This window comes from Nannospalax galili, unplaced genomic scaffold (assembly GCF_000622305.1).
Source record: "Nannospalax galili isolate Female #2095 unplaced genomic scaffold, S.galili_v1.0 scaffold34, whole genome shotgun sequence".
Classification (NCBI taxonomy): Eukaryota; Metazoa; Chordata; class Mammalia; order Rodentia; family Spalacidae; genus Nannospalax; species Nannospalax galili.
The window spans coordinates 3,566,971-3,585,274 of record NW_008338996.1 but is presented as its reverse complement, the minus strand read 5'-3'; the positions used below and the strand labels follow the sequence as shown (position 1 = coordinate 3,585,274).

At 40.6% G+C, this 18,304-nt stretch overlaps 1 protein-coding gene across 2 annotated transcripts in view; it reads right to left on the bottom strand.

The window, feature by feature from the left end:
• The window catches only part of Brinp1 (BMP/retinoic acid inducible neural specific 1), a 185,342-nt gene that overhangs the window by 67,519 nt on the left and 99,519 nt on the right, over nucleotides 1–18,304 (bottom strand). For both annotated transcript variants that reach the window (XM_008833478.2, XM_029563717.1), the window contains one exon: nucleotides 7,996–8,186. In XM_008833478.2, coding sequence (XP_008831700.1) covers nucleotides 7,996–8,186 — 191 coding nt within the window. The remainder of the gene's footprint in view (nucleotides 1–7,995; nucleotides 8,187–18,304) is intronic.

Below are 18,304 nucleotides of genomic sequence, written 5' to 3'. Positions count from 1 at the left end.
TGGTTTTCTTATTCATTCTGTATGCTATTTTTAAGTGCTTACCTGTGCCAAGCACTGTACTTCTAGAGCACAAAAGAGTTCACATCTTACAGTGGGAAAGAGGGAGCATACGAAAATTTGGTACAGAAACAGAAGATGAACAGGTAGCTAGATGCTTGGATAGATGCATATAAAGAGACAGAATAGGGAGAGACAGATGCATATTCACATGAATGGAATGGTGAATGGGAAAGGAAATGAATGAATAGATGACTGCATAGTGTACAGCTATAAATATAGACATTTGTAGATTTGTTTTCACGAAGTTTACATAGAAACTCATGTACAGATTTCTAATACTACTAAGCAATAGTGGTATTGAATTGGCTAATGTGGTGGTTTGAATGAAGTCTGTCTCTCACAGGTTCCAAGTATTTGAATACTTGGGACCAGTCGGCTATGCTGTTTGGGAAGGGTCAAGAAACCTTCAGGAGGCATGTCACTGGGAGCAGCTTTGAGAATCCATAACCTTACGCATCGGCAACTTGCCTCTCTCTGCTTTCTGTGCCTTCTTTAAAATGTAAGTGCTCAGTGTTCTTATCTGGTTGCCTCCTGCCATGCCTCCCTCACCCTGCCTACCACCTACCACTCAGGAACTATATGCCCAATAAACTTTTCCTTTTATAAGTTGCCTAGGTCATGGTGTTTTATTACAGCAACAGAAGAGTACCTAATACAGCTAATAAACTGTTTCAGTGGAAAGGGGGAAGAAAGCTCTATATGCACCCACCAAGTAAACATGACACTGACTCTCCTGCCTCCACTCTATAGTAACATAACACAACACAACATAACATAACATAACATAACATCATAACATAACATAACAACATAACAGAACATTCTTAACCTCTCTGCTCCTCAGCTTATTCATTGGCAATACCAGAGCAATTTAGTACCTAGCCCCTTATGATTTTTAGAAATAATAAATTGGATAATATGTGCAAAATATTGAGAACCAGGACTGCTTCATTTTAAGACTTGAAAAGCAGTTAATATTGGGCTCTGGGTTTAGGTCAAAGGTACAGGTTTTGCTAACACACAAGAAACCCTAAACTCAATCTTCAACCAACCCAAAGAAAGTGAAGAAGGGAAGATCAGGAAAGAGTGTGAGGTGGGATTAAAAAGAGAATAAAAAAGTAAGGAAAGAAAAAGACAAATTTGGGAAAGGGGTGTGTTGGGGAAATAGAATTCAAAGGGGAGATAGAGGGGAGATATGATTATATTTCACTGCATACATATATTAAATTCTTAAAAATAAAGTAGAAATTTAAAAGTAAGATACACATAAAAAAGTACGCTAATTGATAGTAGTAGTAGTTATACACAGAGACCTTGGAGCTACCCTGCCTTGACCTGAACTAGCTAGCAACTCTGAGCTGCAAGTCTTTAGTATGAAAAATGATGATATGAACTTTAACTCCTTCATAGGCTCGTCATAAGGATTAAATTGATTATATGAAATATGTAAATCCTACCTGACACACAGTAAGCTTTATGCTACTGTTATTTACAATGATTTGACCATTTCAATTAATCAATTATATAATATCCTTCCTTACATGTAGTCAATTTAATAAAACAAAATATTTAGAGAACAAAAACTTTCATCACATCCTGCAACACAAAGCCTGGTATCTAGGACAATCGGAATGTTTTTAGAATACTGATGACTTTTCCAGTTGAAGAACAACAAAGCAATTTACTTTCAGAAGAAGCCTGTCCTCTTCCTCTCCTCAATGTTTGACTTTTGAAACCCTGGCTCAGTTCTCATGTCATTCCCTCATGGCAGTCCCTTCACTGTCCCTGACACACTCCCTGCTTAGTACCACTCAGGCTTGGCTTCCCAGGCCACACCATTAGCCCAGAGAAGGGATCCTTTCCCTCCATCACCCTTTAGTCTTTTCACTCAGCAAGGCTCCTGTACCTGTGCTGAGCGTTTTCCAGTTAGAACACCTTGGCAGGCATGGTAGGGCCAAACAAATGAGACAGTGACTCGTGATAAATGAAACCACACAAGATTAAGCATAAAAATGTAACACCTCTCATTAGTAGTTGACTTATTAATTACATGTTGATATGATACTATTTTGAATGTAAGTTAACTGTATTATTAAATTGATTTTCTTTTCAAAATGTAGTCTTGAAATGTGTATCTGGTTCATTATGGTCCTTGAAAAATTGATCTGGATGGGGCTGGCGTGAGGCTCAGTAGAGTGTGTGCTTAGCATACACAAAGCTCTGAATTCAATCCCCAGGCACCACCTCCTTTCCATAAAAGAAAAAAAAATAGCAAAAAAAAGAGGCAAATAAGGAAAAAAAAAAAAGAAGAGAGGAAGGAACAGAGGGAGGGAGAGGAGGGAAGGGGAGAAATAAGAATGGGACTTAATGGACTAGGAGAAGGGAGAGGGGAGAAAAGAAGGAGAATGTGGGTTAGTTAGTAGTAGTAGTGGTTATAGGCACAGATCACGGAGTTAGACTGCCTGGACTTACACTAGTTAACTCCGCAATAAAATTCAACATGATTTTTATGGTTCACACTTGGAGGTCACATTTTATTTCTATTGGCCAGAAATGGTTACAGAAGACAGCAGCTTTGGATCATTTCCATATTCCAGATGAATCAGCAAGACATGAAGACACAGACAAGAATACAGACCAGCATGTAACACCTCCAACAACAGCATGGGGTACAAGTCCTGACAACTTGGTATCTCGGCTTCTCAGCTGTATCCCTCACCACGAGGTGCACATAGTCCACCAAGTAAAGCATGCCCAGCTCTGCCTCATTCCCCACAAGTCTACTCTCAAAATGCACCCCTCTTTACCTCACTGCCAACGGCTCTACTCTGTAAAATACACCCCACTCTATGTCACTGTTGACACCCTGCTTTTCTTTTCTGGCCAAAGTTTACTCACCCCAGCTCCTACGATAGCATCTCCCCTCAGAATAAGTCCCTCTGCCTCCCCTCCTTACTGAAACCGTGTTACTAACTCTTTCCATGCGCTCACACAGCTCACATGTATCTCTCCACAATACTCCCTATTCCAGTATTTGTGGATTTCTGAGTTAACAGCCTGTCTCACCCACTATAGCAGAAACACTATGTGCTCAAAGCTCTTCTAAAAATCCCTCATCATTCTTACCTAGCACATGTGCATTATACGATTTATGTGCTTAGCAAATAGTAGGAAGACTATAGGTGAATAAATAAACATCGACATGTCCCAACTCTACAGTGATTATTGATTGACATATCTGCCTCAATACCAGACTGAAATCTCCCAGACAAAGGTTGTCCAAGTTCATCCTAAGACTCCATTTGTTGACTTTACTGACAGCAGAGTAAGATGCTCAAGTTTGCATTTCTGATGAAACCTTCCTTCCTTGTTGGGCAATAATAAATGCTGCTGTATTGTTTGGACCCCATATCAACCTGAAAATCTAGCTTAGAATGACTTTATATCCCATTACATTTTGAGATCCAGAGACAGTTGGTGGTGAAGGAGAATGTGGATTACCCAAGTCATCTTTCTAATGGTTCCAATGTTTCTCCTTGGGTCTGATGAAGAAAAGCTGCTCAGCTATCATTCAGTGAGTAAATAGATGAGTAGAGGATAGATGTGTGAACAGATGATTAGATGAATGGATGCTTTGATAAATGGGTGGAAATGTGAATGGTAAGTGAATTCAGGGATTTAGAGCTGCAAAGCAGAGGGAATAGATATTCCACGAGCCAACTCAGGCTCTCTTAGGGGCCAGTGGAATAGCAGGTGAAATAAGCCTGTTCCCTCTGGACTGTGAGCTGGCAGAGGCAAACCTTAGATCAAGAGGGGTTAATGGACTTCTTGCTGCATTATTAAGACTTAATTCCGTGTTTATTAAAAGAATCTGCTGTTTGTAGCTGTGTTCCCACTTGGGCATTTCTGAAAATTGCTTCTCTCCACATAGGTCTTTCCTCAGTCTTCTAGGCCTTCGGGCTTTGCATCACTCCCAGCAGCATCTTTTCTCAGAGTGACAAGACTCAGATGCACATAGGAAGGAGAGAGACGGGGGCAGCCTTTACCTTAAAGTCACTAGAAGATGCAGTTCTAGGTGAGGGATGGAGGTGACTGGGCTTCGGGCCTCTGGGATATTCCTCAACCTTTGTTTGCAGCCCTTGTGATTTTATTCTTAGCTTTCCTCTCAACCAAAGGGAGGCCTTCCAAAATGCAGTGTGGGGAATACCAAATCCACACAATAGAATTAAGAAATGGACAAGGAGTATAATCCCACATTTGTAAAAAGGCATAAATGTGATGCACATTTTTGCATGCATGTAAAAGTTTACATATAAGCCTACACGCATACACCATATCTATATGTATGTGTGTACTGTCATAGGTGTGTAACTACACACAGTAACTCACATTCAAGGATTGACAGTCAATTATGTGCATATTTTCAACAGGTAAGCACATACATACTCCACGCATTCACGCAAGCTTAATCATGCACAATTCTCTCAGACACCCAGTCTCCAAGGTGTTCCCCTTGGTCTGAAATGTACTTTTCATAAGGATTAAAGAAATTTACTATCTGTGTTTTTTTCTGTGTTACTCCAGACCTGGAATTTGTCCCTAAACTATCCTCCATGAGATCATTCACAACAAGTATTTTTGTGAATGTAATAGATTTCATGAATATTTAAGGACCCATGGAAATGTTGAACTTGTTGCACCCCTCCCCCAGCTCCACTGTGTTATTCCTTCACCCTGACCAACCTCTCTCATCACCCTAAAGAGATCAACAAATGCATTTACTTATCCTGCAAGTCTTTTGTTATTTAATTATGCCCTTAGAGACTTACTTGACACCTCAAAAGGTTTATCAAAGCATTTTTTTCTCTGTGAATACAGTGTTCATAGAAAAACCTATAATAAATAACCTTTCTGCACTTCCCTCTATAGAGGTTGGGAAACTGATCTTGTGAAAGGAAAGTGAATTTCTGAAAACCTCCCACTCTTCTGGTGAGTGACAGGATTCGGCTTCAGTCATGGACTCTCCAAGTTCTTTAGCTCGATTAAGTAACAGCGGGAATGAGAATAAGGATGGTGGTAATAACAACAATAACAATAATTTTTAAGGTGTCAGTATGCCAAGTATTTTTCTCCCTTCAGCCCTGTGCCAGAGTGTGCTTATGACTTTAAAAAAATTAAATTTATGTATTTTTATTTTATGTGTATGAGTGTATTGCCTCCATGTATATAAGTGAGCCCATGGCACAGAAAACCTGCACAGGCCAGAAGAGGGTGTCAGATTCCCTGGAATGGGAGCTATAGATAGTTGTTAGCTGTCACGTGGGTATTGGGAATGAAACCTGGGTTCTCTTCCAGAGCAGCTAGTGCTCTTACCTGGTTGAGCTGTCCATCCAGCCTCCATGCTCAGAGCTTTTAATGCATTATTTTACTCATCATAATAAACATTGAGAAAGTATCCCCATTATGACTAAGCATAAGAGAGGAACCTGAGCACAGAGAACTGAGGACTTGTAGAAGTGACACAAAGCTAATTAAAAGCAAGGGGCAGGACTGGAAGGCAGGTAGTCTCATGCCAGAATCCATCGCTTCCTTCACTACCCCCTCCATACCCCCCTTCCCTCCCAGTGCATGAGAGGCCCTTAAGAAATGCTTTTCCATGCATGCATGAATGAGTGAGTGAAGGCATAAAATGATGATACTTGGAGAACCTCACATAGTTTCTGACACAGTATTTTGTCAACGTTCAATCCCTTTCCCTTCCTTTGTTCTGCTTTTCTGCAGCAAGGGCTCAGAAAGCATTCAGGTCCTGCTGTCCAACACCGGATTTCAATCCAAAGCGTTGCATATTTTAAAATGTTGTGTTGTAAAAACAGGAGAGGAACAAGGCTCTGTGAATAATTTACCACCTTGCCTTGGAGAAATTAAAAATATATTTCACAGAGAAAGAAAAATCTTTTGTTACTTTGGATTTCCAGGGACTCAGACCAGAACACAACTTTAATGGAAGAATTGAATTGTTTGAAACATCTATTTTTTTTCCACATAAAATAAGAAGTCATAAACAGCCAAAGGAAAGGGTACAAGCAGATACTACAGTATGGAAATATATCTCATTTTCACTTTACAAATGAGTATAATTTATACTAATAATTTTACATTGAATGTCCTATTTAACTAAAAACATTAAACACAGACACAAATACGTTCTGATTGGTTCATTGTTGGAGTGGATGGGTAGTTTGGTGGGTGAATAAGTTGGTTATAGAGACAACTGATAGTTGAAAAGCATAATGCAGGCTGTGTGACCCGGAAACCTTAAATTTTTAACTTAACTTCACCACTTATTATCTATACCTCTTCTGAGTTCTGATTGAATTACTTATAAAACAGAAGTAATAGGATTTGACTTGTACTTTTGAGGGCTACAAAAATTATACAGTGCCAACTATGTAATGATACTTATAAAGTGTTAGCCAAAATTAATGTAATCATGAATAAATTTATCCAGCCAATATCTCCATCCATATTTCCATTACTATCAAGTTATTGAGTTCACCTTCATCAAAATATATATTGGGTTCTAGGAAGATGTCTCAGTAAGTAAAGAGCTCATTGTGCAACCCCAAGAACCTATGTTTGTATCCCCTAAATCCAAATAGCTGAATATGGCACCATATGTCTATAATCACAGTGCTGGGGAGACAAGACAGGAGGGTTCCTGTGAGTTTGCTGGCCAAGTGGTCAAGTCAAATCAGTAAGCTCCACATTCTGTGAGAGACTTTGTCTCAAAGAATAATGTAGAGAGAAACTTAGAAAGATAGCAAATATCAGTCCCTTGACTCAGACACACACACATGAATTCACATGTGTGCACACATATGACCACGTACACACACATGCAGTTGCATACTGTGTACTCATCCAGGAAAGCACTGTAGCCTTCATTTACCAAGCCAGTCTTGACTCAGACACACACACATGAATTCACATGTGTGCACACATATGACCATGTACACACACATGCAGTTGCACACTGTGTACTCATCCAGGAAAGCACTGTAGCCTTCATTTACCAAGCCAGCTCCTGTTGAACTGAACTGCTCTTTTTTCTATGAGATTGTCACTGACCCCTTCAGAGGAGGAGACCCTGTTGTACACATACCTCAGTCTACCCTGCTTTGACACTATCTTAAGATCTTCATCTGGCATGATCCAGGATTAAATGCACCTGAGAAGTTCTGTACAGATGTTCCCATATCAGAGGGTACAGTGGACTTAGCCACTGAAAAACATTCTGATGCCTAAGGGACATCAGGTAATGCACAGACTCACAACTTAAATGCTCCAATTTGCAGGATTTCCCATTTGCTCCCCATTGTCTTCTCACTGTTTTAATCCCACTCCCTTCTCTCATCCTCTCAAAGGCAGATTGCCTTAGTAGGGAATGTGGATAAGGCTGAGTAGGGCAAGGTAATTGGCCTACTTTCCTGTTAACCAATTCCAAGCCCATGGAAGATGCAAATCACAGTCAACTTATGAAATTATAACCTTAACTACCACCCCTTGGGACTAAAACAGAAGCAATTCCCTAAAAATACCTAACATGCAATTTTCCTGAGATTACACCCCATTCCAAAAGAAGTATGGCAATGATCCAGTTAACCATTCATAAGGAACAGCTAATTTCAAGATTAAACAGTATTTCCAGAAGAGTTAATAAACTCTCAAGTTAGACTTCACATCAACCTGAAGTCATCTGTTCAGATACAACCACGATAGTCAAGACAGTTGGCTTCTCAGAGACATATGCTTGTAAGTAATGTGTACAGTAATACCACAGAGACTAAGATGTCTTCTTCGTTCTTAAGGTATCACATTCTCCTGCCATCCTAGACAGAAAACCATGACAAGACCATGATCCAGTGGCTGACATACCTCCCAATGTAGCAGAGATGAGCAGGTGGGTGCCGTACTTTTTGATGATGGTATCGATGAACTGCTGAGTGGTGGGTCTCCTGCCAAGCAGACGGATACTCCTTTGAAACTCTGGCATGAGGGGCACTGGATGACGGACCAGATCTCTCCTTTCTATGGCTGTATTCCTCACCTTCCAACGGGCAAACTCCCTGGACAGGAGAGAAGACCAATATTCTTCAGCTTATCATTTGCGCCCTTAAGTCAAATACCACCCATCTATTCCATCTAGGCACTACTCCTTAGCTGAAAGAGTGCATACAATTTCATCATTCTGTTTCTTTTTTTTTAATTAAATCTTTGTGTATTTCATACAGAACATTTCAAACAATTGTAATCATCTTTATGCCCCAGAACATAGAACAAGGCATAAAGAAGACCATAATGAATACCTCAATTCTCCTAAATTCTCCCTGATGAGACAGAAGGCCAGGAACACAAAAGGTCACAAATGGCCAAAGTGTAAAGACTAAGAGCCTTCAGACAGGACTCCTACATGAAAATTTCATCATTTTTATTTGATATGTTTTTCCAGAACATGTGCCATTATGTAACCCAGGCTAGCCTGGAACTTATCCTGTAGCCCAGGCTGGCCTCAAACTCATGATGCTCCTGAACCCACCTCCCAAATGTTAGTATTACAACTGTGCACCCAGCTCTAAAATTGCTTTTCATATTTGTCAAGTGACACTTTGATTTGAAGTTTCAATCCTCTAGAGTCAACAAATATCTATTGAGTAATACTGTGGTCAGTGGGATTCTGAGTCGTACAGTGGCAGGCATGACCTTGTAGTTGCTTGCTGACTATCTGGAGGACAAAAGCCAGGTGTACCTTTTGCTAAGTTACAAGTGGAAAGACTGAGTTAAAGAAAATAGTAATCATGGTAAAGAGAATGGTAGTGGTGATTGAGATGATGATATTCACACATTAGAGTCCACAGGGGTAGCACATTTCATTTGTCGCTAATTATCACACCAGTCCTGTGAGAGGGGCTTACTATCGATTTCTGGTTCATCTTAGAGAAACTAGCCCTCCATTCCCCTCTAACTTGCTTGTCAGTCACTCTCACTAGACTGTGAAATGTATTACAAAAATAGAAACTTCTCAGTTAATCCCTAACCCACCTTGTAATCAGCTCAGTGCCCGTTACATGGCAGGAGTTATAATCAGTCTTGATGGAGGAATAAAGCAAGTGGGTGAAAGGAAGGAAGGGGAGGAGGAAGAACCATAGTAATGGAGGGAGGTAGATGGTAGAGTATTGGCCAGGACCTAGACGCTAAGCTTCTTGAGTTCTAAGGCATTCCAAAGAGCACATTTTGAGCCCAGAACTCTTCGTTTCTAAATTTTAGTGTAAATTCACTGTGCACCTATCATTTCGAAGGAACAAAGCTGTGCTCTTAAGACGATGTGGAGAAATTTTGATTTTTCTTTCACTAAGGATAGTGAAGATTAAGACAGAGAAGCACTGAACATGGGAATCCAAGTCTTGTTTCTCCTACTAGAAATTATGTGGCACAGCATTATGAAACCATGTCTCTTTCTGGGCCTTCATCTCTTCATCTACAAAATCCAATGAAGAGGGCTTGGGGAGATGTCTTAGCAGTTAGGAGCACTGGCCGCTCTTACAGAGGACCCAGGTTTGATTCCCAAAGCCCATATGGCAGCTAACAACTGTCTGTAATTCCAGTTCCAAGGAATCCAATGCCTTCTTCTGACCTCCACAGGCACTGCACAACACAGGTGCACTTCCATACATTCAGGCAGTGCAGTCATACAAATAAAATAAAATACCAATTTAAAAAAAATTCCTACTACTGGTGTGGGATTCTATGAACGATGGTATGAAAATGCCTTTGGAAACATCAAGGCACTAATCTAATGCAAAATATTGATTTACAGCTTTATTTCCTCACAAATATCCAGGTATGAATATGCAAATCATTAAAGGTCCATAGATAGTGAACTTGAAAGATGCAAAGTAGGGCAAGGAATAGAGATTCAGTGGGATTTGGTTCAGGTTGCATTTGCTTCAAGAACACTCATCATTCCTACCAAAGATGCAGGGCCCCTGGAGCCACCAGCTCTCTGACCTGCTTCAGCTACATACTTTGGGTCGCTTGGGATAAGTGGAGATCATAAATGATGAGTACCAGAATTTAATGAAAAGTTCTCTCTCTTTCTCTCTCTCTCCCTCTCTCTCTCTTTCTCTCTCCTTCCCTCCCTCCCTCCTTCCTTCCCTCCCTCCCTCCTTCCTTCTAGAGGATGGGAGAAATGGATGAAGTAAGGTCAACAGAGCAAGAAAAATCAGAACGTGCTGAAAATCAGCCCGGGATATGCTCTGGTTTCAGAGGTGGGGTCTGATGCCTGACTCATAGGAAACGGGGTTTGGAAAAGAGTTTTGATGCTAGAATATATCTCCAAACCTGGACAGTTATGATCTGTGTCTGAATAAGGGATTCTATGTCTATGATTCTGAACACAGCTCAAATTCTGAGACAACATAAGACCTTGTGCATCATAATAATATGCTGTACAGCATAGACAAGCATGTAAGTCAATCAATTGCACTGAGCAAAACACTAAAGTGAATCTATGAAGTGAAGATGGTCATGATCCAGTCCCTGGGCTGAAGAAATTTAGTCTGTCAGGGAAGACAAAGTATTTTCAGGTTGTTATAAACAAAAGAGTACAGGATGTAGAAGGAAGCATATGGCATAGGAGAAGCTTCAGGGAGGAGGATATGCCTTTACTACAATTTTGAGATTTTCATATGATCTGACAAATATAAACATATTTAAAAATATTATCCATGTGCAGAAAAGGGTAGGAACAGAGACAGAAGCAGTGATAAATGGAGACAGAATATGCTGTAGGAACATCAGAGTAGAGGGAAAGGTGTGTGGAAATGGGGGACATGAGGAGACAGGGCACAGTCAGAACACTGGCTAGGTCTAGGGAGGAACTTGGAGAGCTAGCAGAGAGTTTTATATGCAGAGAGTTACCTTGTGAATCTCAAAGAATATGAAAGGGATGGAGTTCTGTTTCATGACCAGGTTACAAAATACCAGAATCTCTCTGTCTCTCCCTCTCTCTGTCATTTCACATAGCAAACACCCCAAACCCAAGAAAAGTTTCCATCCAATAGTTTCTGATAAACTAAGGCCTCAAGAGAAACTAAGGCTTAACAAAGGCCATATGCATGAACTGGGAAACAAATCTTGCCCAGCCAAGCCCTGACATAACTTCAAACTCATCAGAGACTCAGAGACAAGGCACCCAGTTTGCCAACTCACAACTGAGATAATGTTGGTGTTTTGTGTCATTAAATTGTGGAGAAGCTTATTATTTAGCCATTGATAATCAATATGAGGTGATGTGAATCACCATATATATCTGATAAAGAGGTATTCCTCAACAATCTATCCCTGAAACTTATAAATCACACATATATATTAATATATATATACATATATACATATAAACACATCTCAAGATGCAGGCAATATAGTTACACACATGTACATGTTTCTTTATAATTTACTCTTATGAATTGCTTTTTTCATGTGAATCTTCCCATATTTCTCAAAATTAATATTTATCTACACACAGGGAGTTAAATAACTTGCTAAAGGTCACTCAGCCAGTTCAGTATTGCAAAAACGATAACCTAAATATACTGACTCTTAGATCCCTTTTGAATGTAAATGTAGGGAGAATATAAAAGTAGACTAGAACTGATGCAGAGTGGTTATGCCACCTGCCACCTAACAACCATCACAGTCTTTGGGACACACACTAGCTACAGATGCCAGGTCTGCCCTCAGTTCCACTTCTGAAAAAAAAAAAAAAAAAAAAGAAGAAGCTGATGAGTCCTCAGCTCCTCCCTCAGGGAGTAGCAGATGTGAAGACTACCAGGACTGAAGGTACATGGCATCCTAAGCATGTTTCCAGGACACGAGACTGGGGCGATGACTCAGAAGTTAAGAGCACTCGTTGCTCTTGTATCAATCAGGTTTCAGCACTCATATCGTGGGCTCACAACTGCCTGTAACTCCGGCTCTAGAGGAGAATCTTATGTATTTCGCCTCCACAGGCATCTGCACTCACATGCACATATTCACACACAGAGACACATGCATACACAAAGTTGAAAACAATAAAAAATAAATCCTAAGAAGAAAGAAATGCTCAGGTGTTGTAAAACCTCAGCCCCATGCCTAGGGCTGCTTACTCAGCACCATGGACAGAGACCAGCTCACACGTGTACACAAATGGTTGGCTCTTCAGGTTGTGAGCTGTGCTACTATAACCATGGTTTTATTTATGAAGAGATCTGAAGGGAAGGGTGCCTGATGTGGTCTGTAGATAGGGTTGAGTAGGGGTGAGTGGGAACACAGGTGATGGAGAATTCTCTTGTACAAACTGAGGTTTGAAGAAAACAGGATTTGGCCAAAGTTAGAGAAAGTGATTTCAGGAAATGAATTTTTGCATGCAAAAGTAGCAGACAATGAAATGGATAGAACGGCTGGAAAGAGACGTGTGTGTGTGTGTGTGTGTGTGTGTGTGTGTGTGTGTGTGTATAAATGGCAATAAATAATGGCAGATATCAGCAATATTATCACATGGCATCTATGGGTTGGTAGTGTGGGTGCCCTGTCCATGGGTCTCTCATGAGGCTGCAGTCATCCCCAAAGTGGGTTGAAAACATCTGGTACTCAATCTGGGAACATGGTTTCTGTCAGAACTTTGTGGGGGGGGGCGGGTATCCAAAAGAAAGGAAGAATGTTGGGCATGGTGGCCTGCACTGTTAATCCCAGTCCTTGGGATTAGGCTGATCTCTGTGAGATGGAGACCAGTCTGGTCCACATAATGACTTCCAGGCAGGCTGGGACTAGGGACATCCTGTACACAAGAAAGAAAGAAAAATAGAGCAAAGAGGAGGGATAGAATAAAAGAAAGAGAACTCAGGCCTAAAGGACTATGTGTCAAAGCGTTATTAAATTGTTGTAAAGTTCAGCCTACAAAATCTGTTCTTCATGCATGTGTTGTATTGTGTATTTGCTTTGTGTATGCACTTGTGTGCATGTGTGTGTAACTGTGTACGTGTGTGTGTTGTAGAAGTTGATACCAGGTGTTAACTTCACAGAGATCCACCTGCCCCTGCCTTCTCTGCCTCCCGAATGCTGGTATTAAAGGCGCCTACCACCATGCCTGGTCTTCCACTTTATTTCTTGAAACAAGGCCTTTCACAGAACCTGAAACTCACTGATTTAGCTGCAATGGCCAGCTAGCAATCTCTTGGGATCCACTTGTATGTGATTTACCTTCCAGCACAAGAGCTTCAGATAAACACTGACATACCTAGCTTTTTATGTGGGTGCTGAGGCTCTGATTTCAGGTTTCTATGCTTCTAATGCAAGCACTCTAGCACATGAGCCATCTCTCCGGACTCAACAACTCTGATAGTTTTTAAAAAATATTATACATGTCTATTTATTAATTGTGTGTGCATACCTGTACATGTGTGAAGATCAGAGACCAGTCTGAGGGAATGTGGTTCCTGGGAATTAAACTCAGGTTGTCAGGCTTAGCAATAAGTGTCTTTACCTGCTGGAGTACCTGGCTGGCCCCCAACTCTTTTCTTATTGGCCAAGAATCCAGACTGAAAGTGTTCAGAGAATGGGGTTATGCTTTTCTGTAGCTATTATGGGGATGTTGGGGCTATGGAAGTAACAATAAGAGGATTCTAAGATTTTATACCCTTATCAAAATGCACTACAGATGTATTCCACATCACCTACATATTTTCTGTGGTTGATAAAAGGTAATTTATATATCCAAAATGTTGACACCTCTTATTATTCCAGCCCTGAAGATAAAGCAGTAAACAAAATTGATTTTATAAAGTCATGCTTTCTAGCAGCTTACATTCAGATGAGAAGAGACAGATATCAAAGAAATCAACATGAGAGAAGATAAATGTTATTTGGACAAGTGAAGGAAGAGAATGTGGTGCTCAGGGTTTCCATGTAGTGGTTAGAAAATGCCTGTCTGATTTGACGCTATTGAGGAGATGCTTGAAGGAAATGAGGGAGAAATCATTGAGACACCTGGTAGTGAAAAAGTCAGAGGGTGAGTGAGCTCTGATGAAATAACAGCAAGTGCAAAGGCCATGTGGAGGAGGCCTTTGCCAAGTGTGAGGAACGTCAAGGAGGCGGAGAAGCTGAGAAGGTTCGATGAAAAGGTGAAGCCAGAAAGAAAACAGCAATTGATTTGCAGATTTCGAATAACACAGACCTTAAAAGGCTTTGTTGGTCTTTTAAGGCTTTTTCTAACCAATGCATGGACTAACAAAGCCCCGACAAGAGCATGCTGGGCAAACATTCAACAACTGAGCCCTCAGTCGTAAATGCTAAGTCACATAAACGATAAAAAGAAATATGTTTTGAACCAACACAGTGTGGTAGGGGAGGAAGTAGGCAAATACTTCCGGAAAGGATGATACAGTAAATATGCTAAGCATTTCAGCCAGCCAGTCAATTCTAACCCTGTGATGTGAAGCAGTCATTGATAACATGCAAACGAGTAAGTGTTGTTTTAGTCTAATAAAATTTCATTTACAAAAAGCAAGTGGCAGATCAAATTTGGCCCATGGATAGCATAATCTTTCTAAAAGTTTCATTTTGGTTACATTCATAGAAGTCATCAAATTTAATTAGACTAATTCACAGAAAAATGAGTGCCAAATATATTAAGTTATATACCCAAGAAGAGACAGAAAAAAACTAGAAAGACTTAATAGAGCCTGGGGCTTTTGTCTCCTGATGCAGGTGACGCCCCATGCGCCACGCCACATGAGATCAAATAAGGTAAAATAGAATCAAGGAAAGAAGAAATGTTGTCTACATGCTCTGCCGACCTGGGACTATGTCATGTATGTTCTCAGTGAATTGAGTACAACATAAAATAGATTTTTTACTTCTGAGCCCACAGAGCGAGCAAATTCCCCTTGGAGGAGAACACAGAACTCACCAAGGCAGAGGACTGGAAGAATATGCTTATTCCCAATTAGGCACCCAGCAGGGTGGGTGAACCAATTAGACCGAGATTACAAAAAGGATCCTGGATGCAAAGAACTCACCAAGGCAGAGGACTGGAAGAATATGCTTATTCCCAATTAGGCATCCCAGCAGGGTGGGTGAACCAATTAGACCGAGATTAAAAAAAGGATCCTGGATGCACGGCATAGGGCGTCTACAGCAAGGCCCACCCCCCTAGGAGGGGTGAAGGCAGGCAAACAGAACAAGTGATAACAAGAGCAGGGCTTGGAGAAAGACTGGAGTCTTGGATACAGGATACAGACGGAGATGAAAGAAAAGTGTAAGACCAAAGTTTTCATTTCAGAGCTAAGCATTATCCTTATAGGCATTATCTTCCTTCATCCTTTCTTTAGACTTCTGATTTTATAAACACACACACACACACACACACACACACACACACACACACACACACACACGCACACACGATGATGCATCCAGAATGTACTGCACTGAAAAGGGAGATAAGTTTATTTACAAACGACAGGAAATTGGGGTGTGGGTTCTTAGAAAGATGTTCCCCTCCTACATAGACGTGCCTTTACCTGGGACATAAAGCTGACAAGCCAATTCACCGGCATCCCTGTCTCCTCCAGCCTATACGGCTAAGATAGAAACCCTGGGCTACAACCTGACTCTGCCACTCCATAAATGTACATGCTGTCTCAGAGGGATGTGTTTAAGACTAAACAAAATCATAAAACACAGTATCTAACATAATTTCTTTTCGATATTATGAATGCTGCTATGATTATTTGAGAGTCCAATAGGAAGCAGGGTGGTCATGGGTAAATGTCAGGGCAGGAAGGGAAAAGGCATTATCATATTCTTCATAAAATTACCAATAGATAGAACTTTTGGGAAAGGTGGGATTTGATATTTGTGAAATGTAATAAAGCAATATGACTGAATATCATAATTATACTGATTATTTATAAACTTCCTCCAGGTCTATTTCCTTTTATATCCAATGAGCATTAAAGAAGCATATCTCCATGAATCTTCCCATAAGGGTTAGTGGAAATAATATTGGAAGACTTCTTTGTAAATTAAAACAGGCTGTAAAAGATAAGTGGCATATGTTATTATTATTTTATTATTTTCATAGGAAACAGGATTATTTTATTTCTCTTGCTTCCTTGACTCAGAATTAGAAGGAGAAAGAAGTTCAGGCTGCCTTGTGGTGATAGGAAACCCCTTGTGCATGGAGTCACTTTCTGTGTTTCCTGCACAATCAAGGCTTCTATGACCCTTGAACATGCGTAGGGTTCTGTTGTCCACACAGTGACACAACAGGCTCCATGCTTTGCTTGTTTACTATATCTAACCATGCAGAAGATAGAGTTCTGAGGTTCTTTTACAAAAATACTTGTTACTTGTTGTGCAAGTGCGATGATCTGAGTTGATCCCTCAGAATTCAAAATAATAATCATCATCATCATCATCATCATCATCATCATCATAATTCCACCAACACTCCACCTCTGTAGACGGTGGAGGGAGAAGGATTGCTGGACCTTGCTGGCCAGCCAGTCTAGCCATAATTGAGAGAAGGAGGTTCAGTGGGAGACCTTGTCCCCAGGGAATAAGACAGGCCATGCAGAGCAGGATGCCTGGCATCCTCCTTTGAATTCTATACACGTGTGTGCAGGCATGTGTATCACATACACATATGAAACAACACACGGAGACCACACACAAATGATAATAACATTAAGCATAAAGAAAAAGAAAATAGTAGTAAGTAGAAAGGGAGGTTTGGATTAAAATTCAATGTCAAATTGAGTCTTTACAGTCCCAACACTTCATGAGCGTGAACTACCAGTGTCTCTGAACTTGTCTATGTTCAAAGGAAAAAAGGAAATCATAGTCAAAAAAAGTTCAGTCAAGAAGACAGTGGAGAAGACTTTTTAAAGTCATTAGAGAAATGCCTATTCCTGGGTTCATGGTAAGATACTAGCATCCGCTATGGTTTCCTACAGAGACAAACAGTGGAGACTTCCTTGTGAAGTCTTCAAGAAACCCTCTGGTGATTCTGAGTGGCTCTAAGCAGACTGGTACTTATGTGAAAGCACCACTCTGTAAAGTGACTACACAGGGTCAAACCCGTTATAATTGAGGTATGTACCTCTCTGTGGATCTGATTTCATCCAAAGAAACATCTTAGAATATTTTATAGACATTTTACCTCCTATAAATGTTTTGGTGAAAGCATGATTGATAGCAGTTGCAAGATGTTTGCATTTATTCCTGGATGGCTTATCCTTTTGGTTGCATTAACTAATCATTTCAAAATGGAATAAGAAAGAAGCTTTAGAGTATCTGGGTGATGGAGAACTCTGGGACTGCTCCAGTTATTGTTAGCAGCAAATTATCCCCAGAGATGAACCAGGGAAATGACAGAGGAGGAGGAGGGTAAGGAGATGAAATCATTGCGCTGAGAAGAGGAGTGAGGGCATTTTTTCTGCCTGCTGCTCCCAGTCTCTCCCACAGATCCTCAGCCAGCTCAAGGAAAGGTGAACCCAAGGGCACATGTGAAGTAGAAATGATGCATTTTAACGAGTGAGGGTGTCATTGCCAAATGCCCTGCCTGCATTCACACCCCAGAACATAAGCGGAAGGGCAGCTGAGGAGCCACGGGATCCAAGAGAATCTCTCAGAGCATTCTGGCTCAGCAGGGGCAAATGGAGAGAAGGAAGCAAAAAAAAGAAAAAAAAGAATAAAATGAAAAATTTGTCTCTAGAAATGTAATTATGAATAGTGCTGTTTTAATTACAAGTGAGGACACTGACTTAAATTGAAAGAATAAAATGACACTTACCGTTTGCATATCTCTACTTTCCAAAATGTGTTCATTTAAGTAATGAGATTTTAACTTTTAACTGTGTGTATGTGTGCCTCAGCACCCTTGTGAAGGTCAGAGGGTGATGTGTTGGGGTTGGTTCTCTTCTTCCACCCTGATGGTTTAGAAACTGAACTCAGGTTTTCAGACTTGGCAGCAAGTGCCTTAACCAGCAAAGCCTTCTCACTGGCTCAAGCAATGATATTTTTTTCTGTAGCATCCTTATAGTATGTCTGAAGGTTTGTAATGAAATAAACTTCATAGAAACAGGAACATCTAATCCAGGGAAGTTACATGGGAAAGGAACTACAATGCTCCTAAATATAT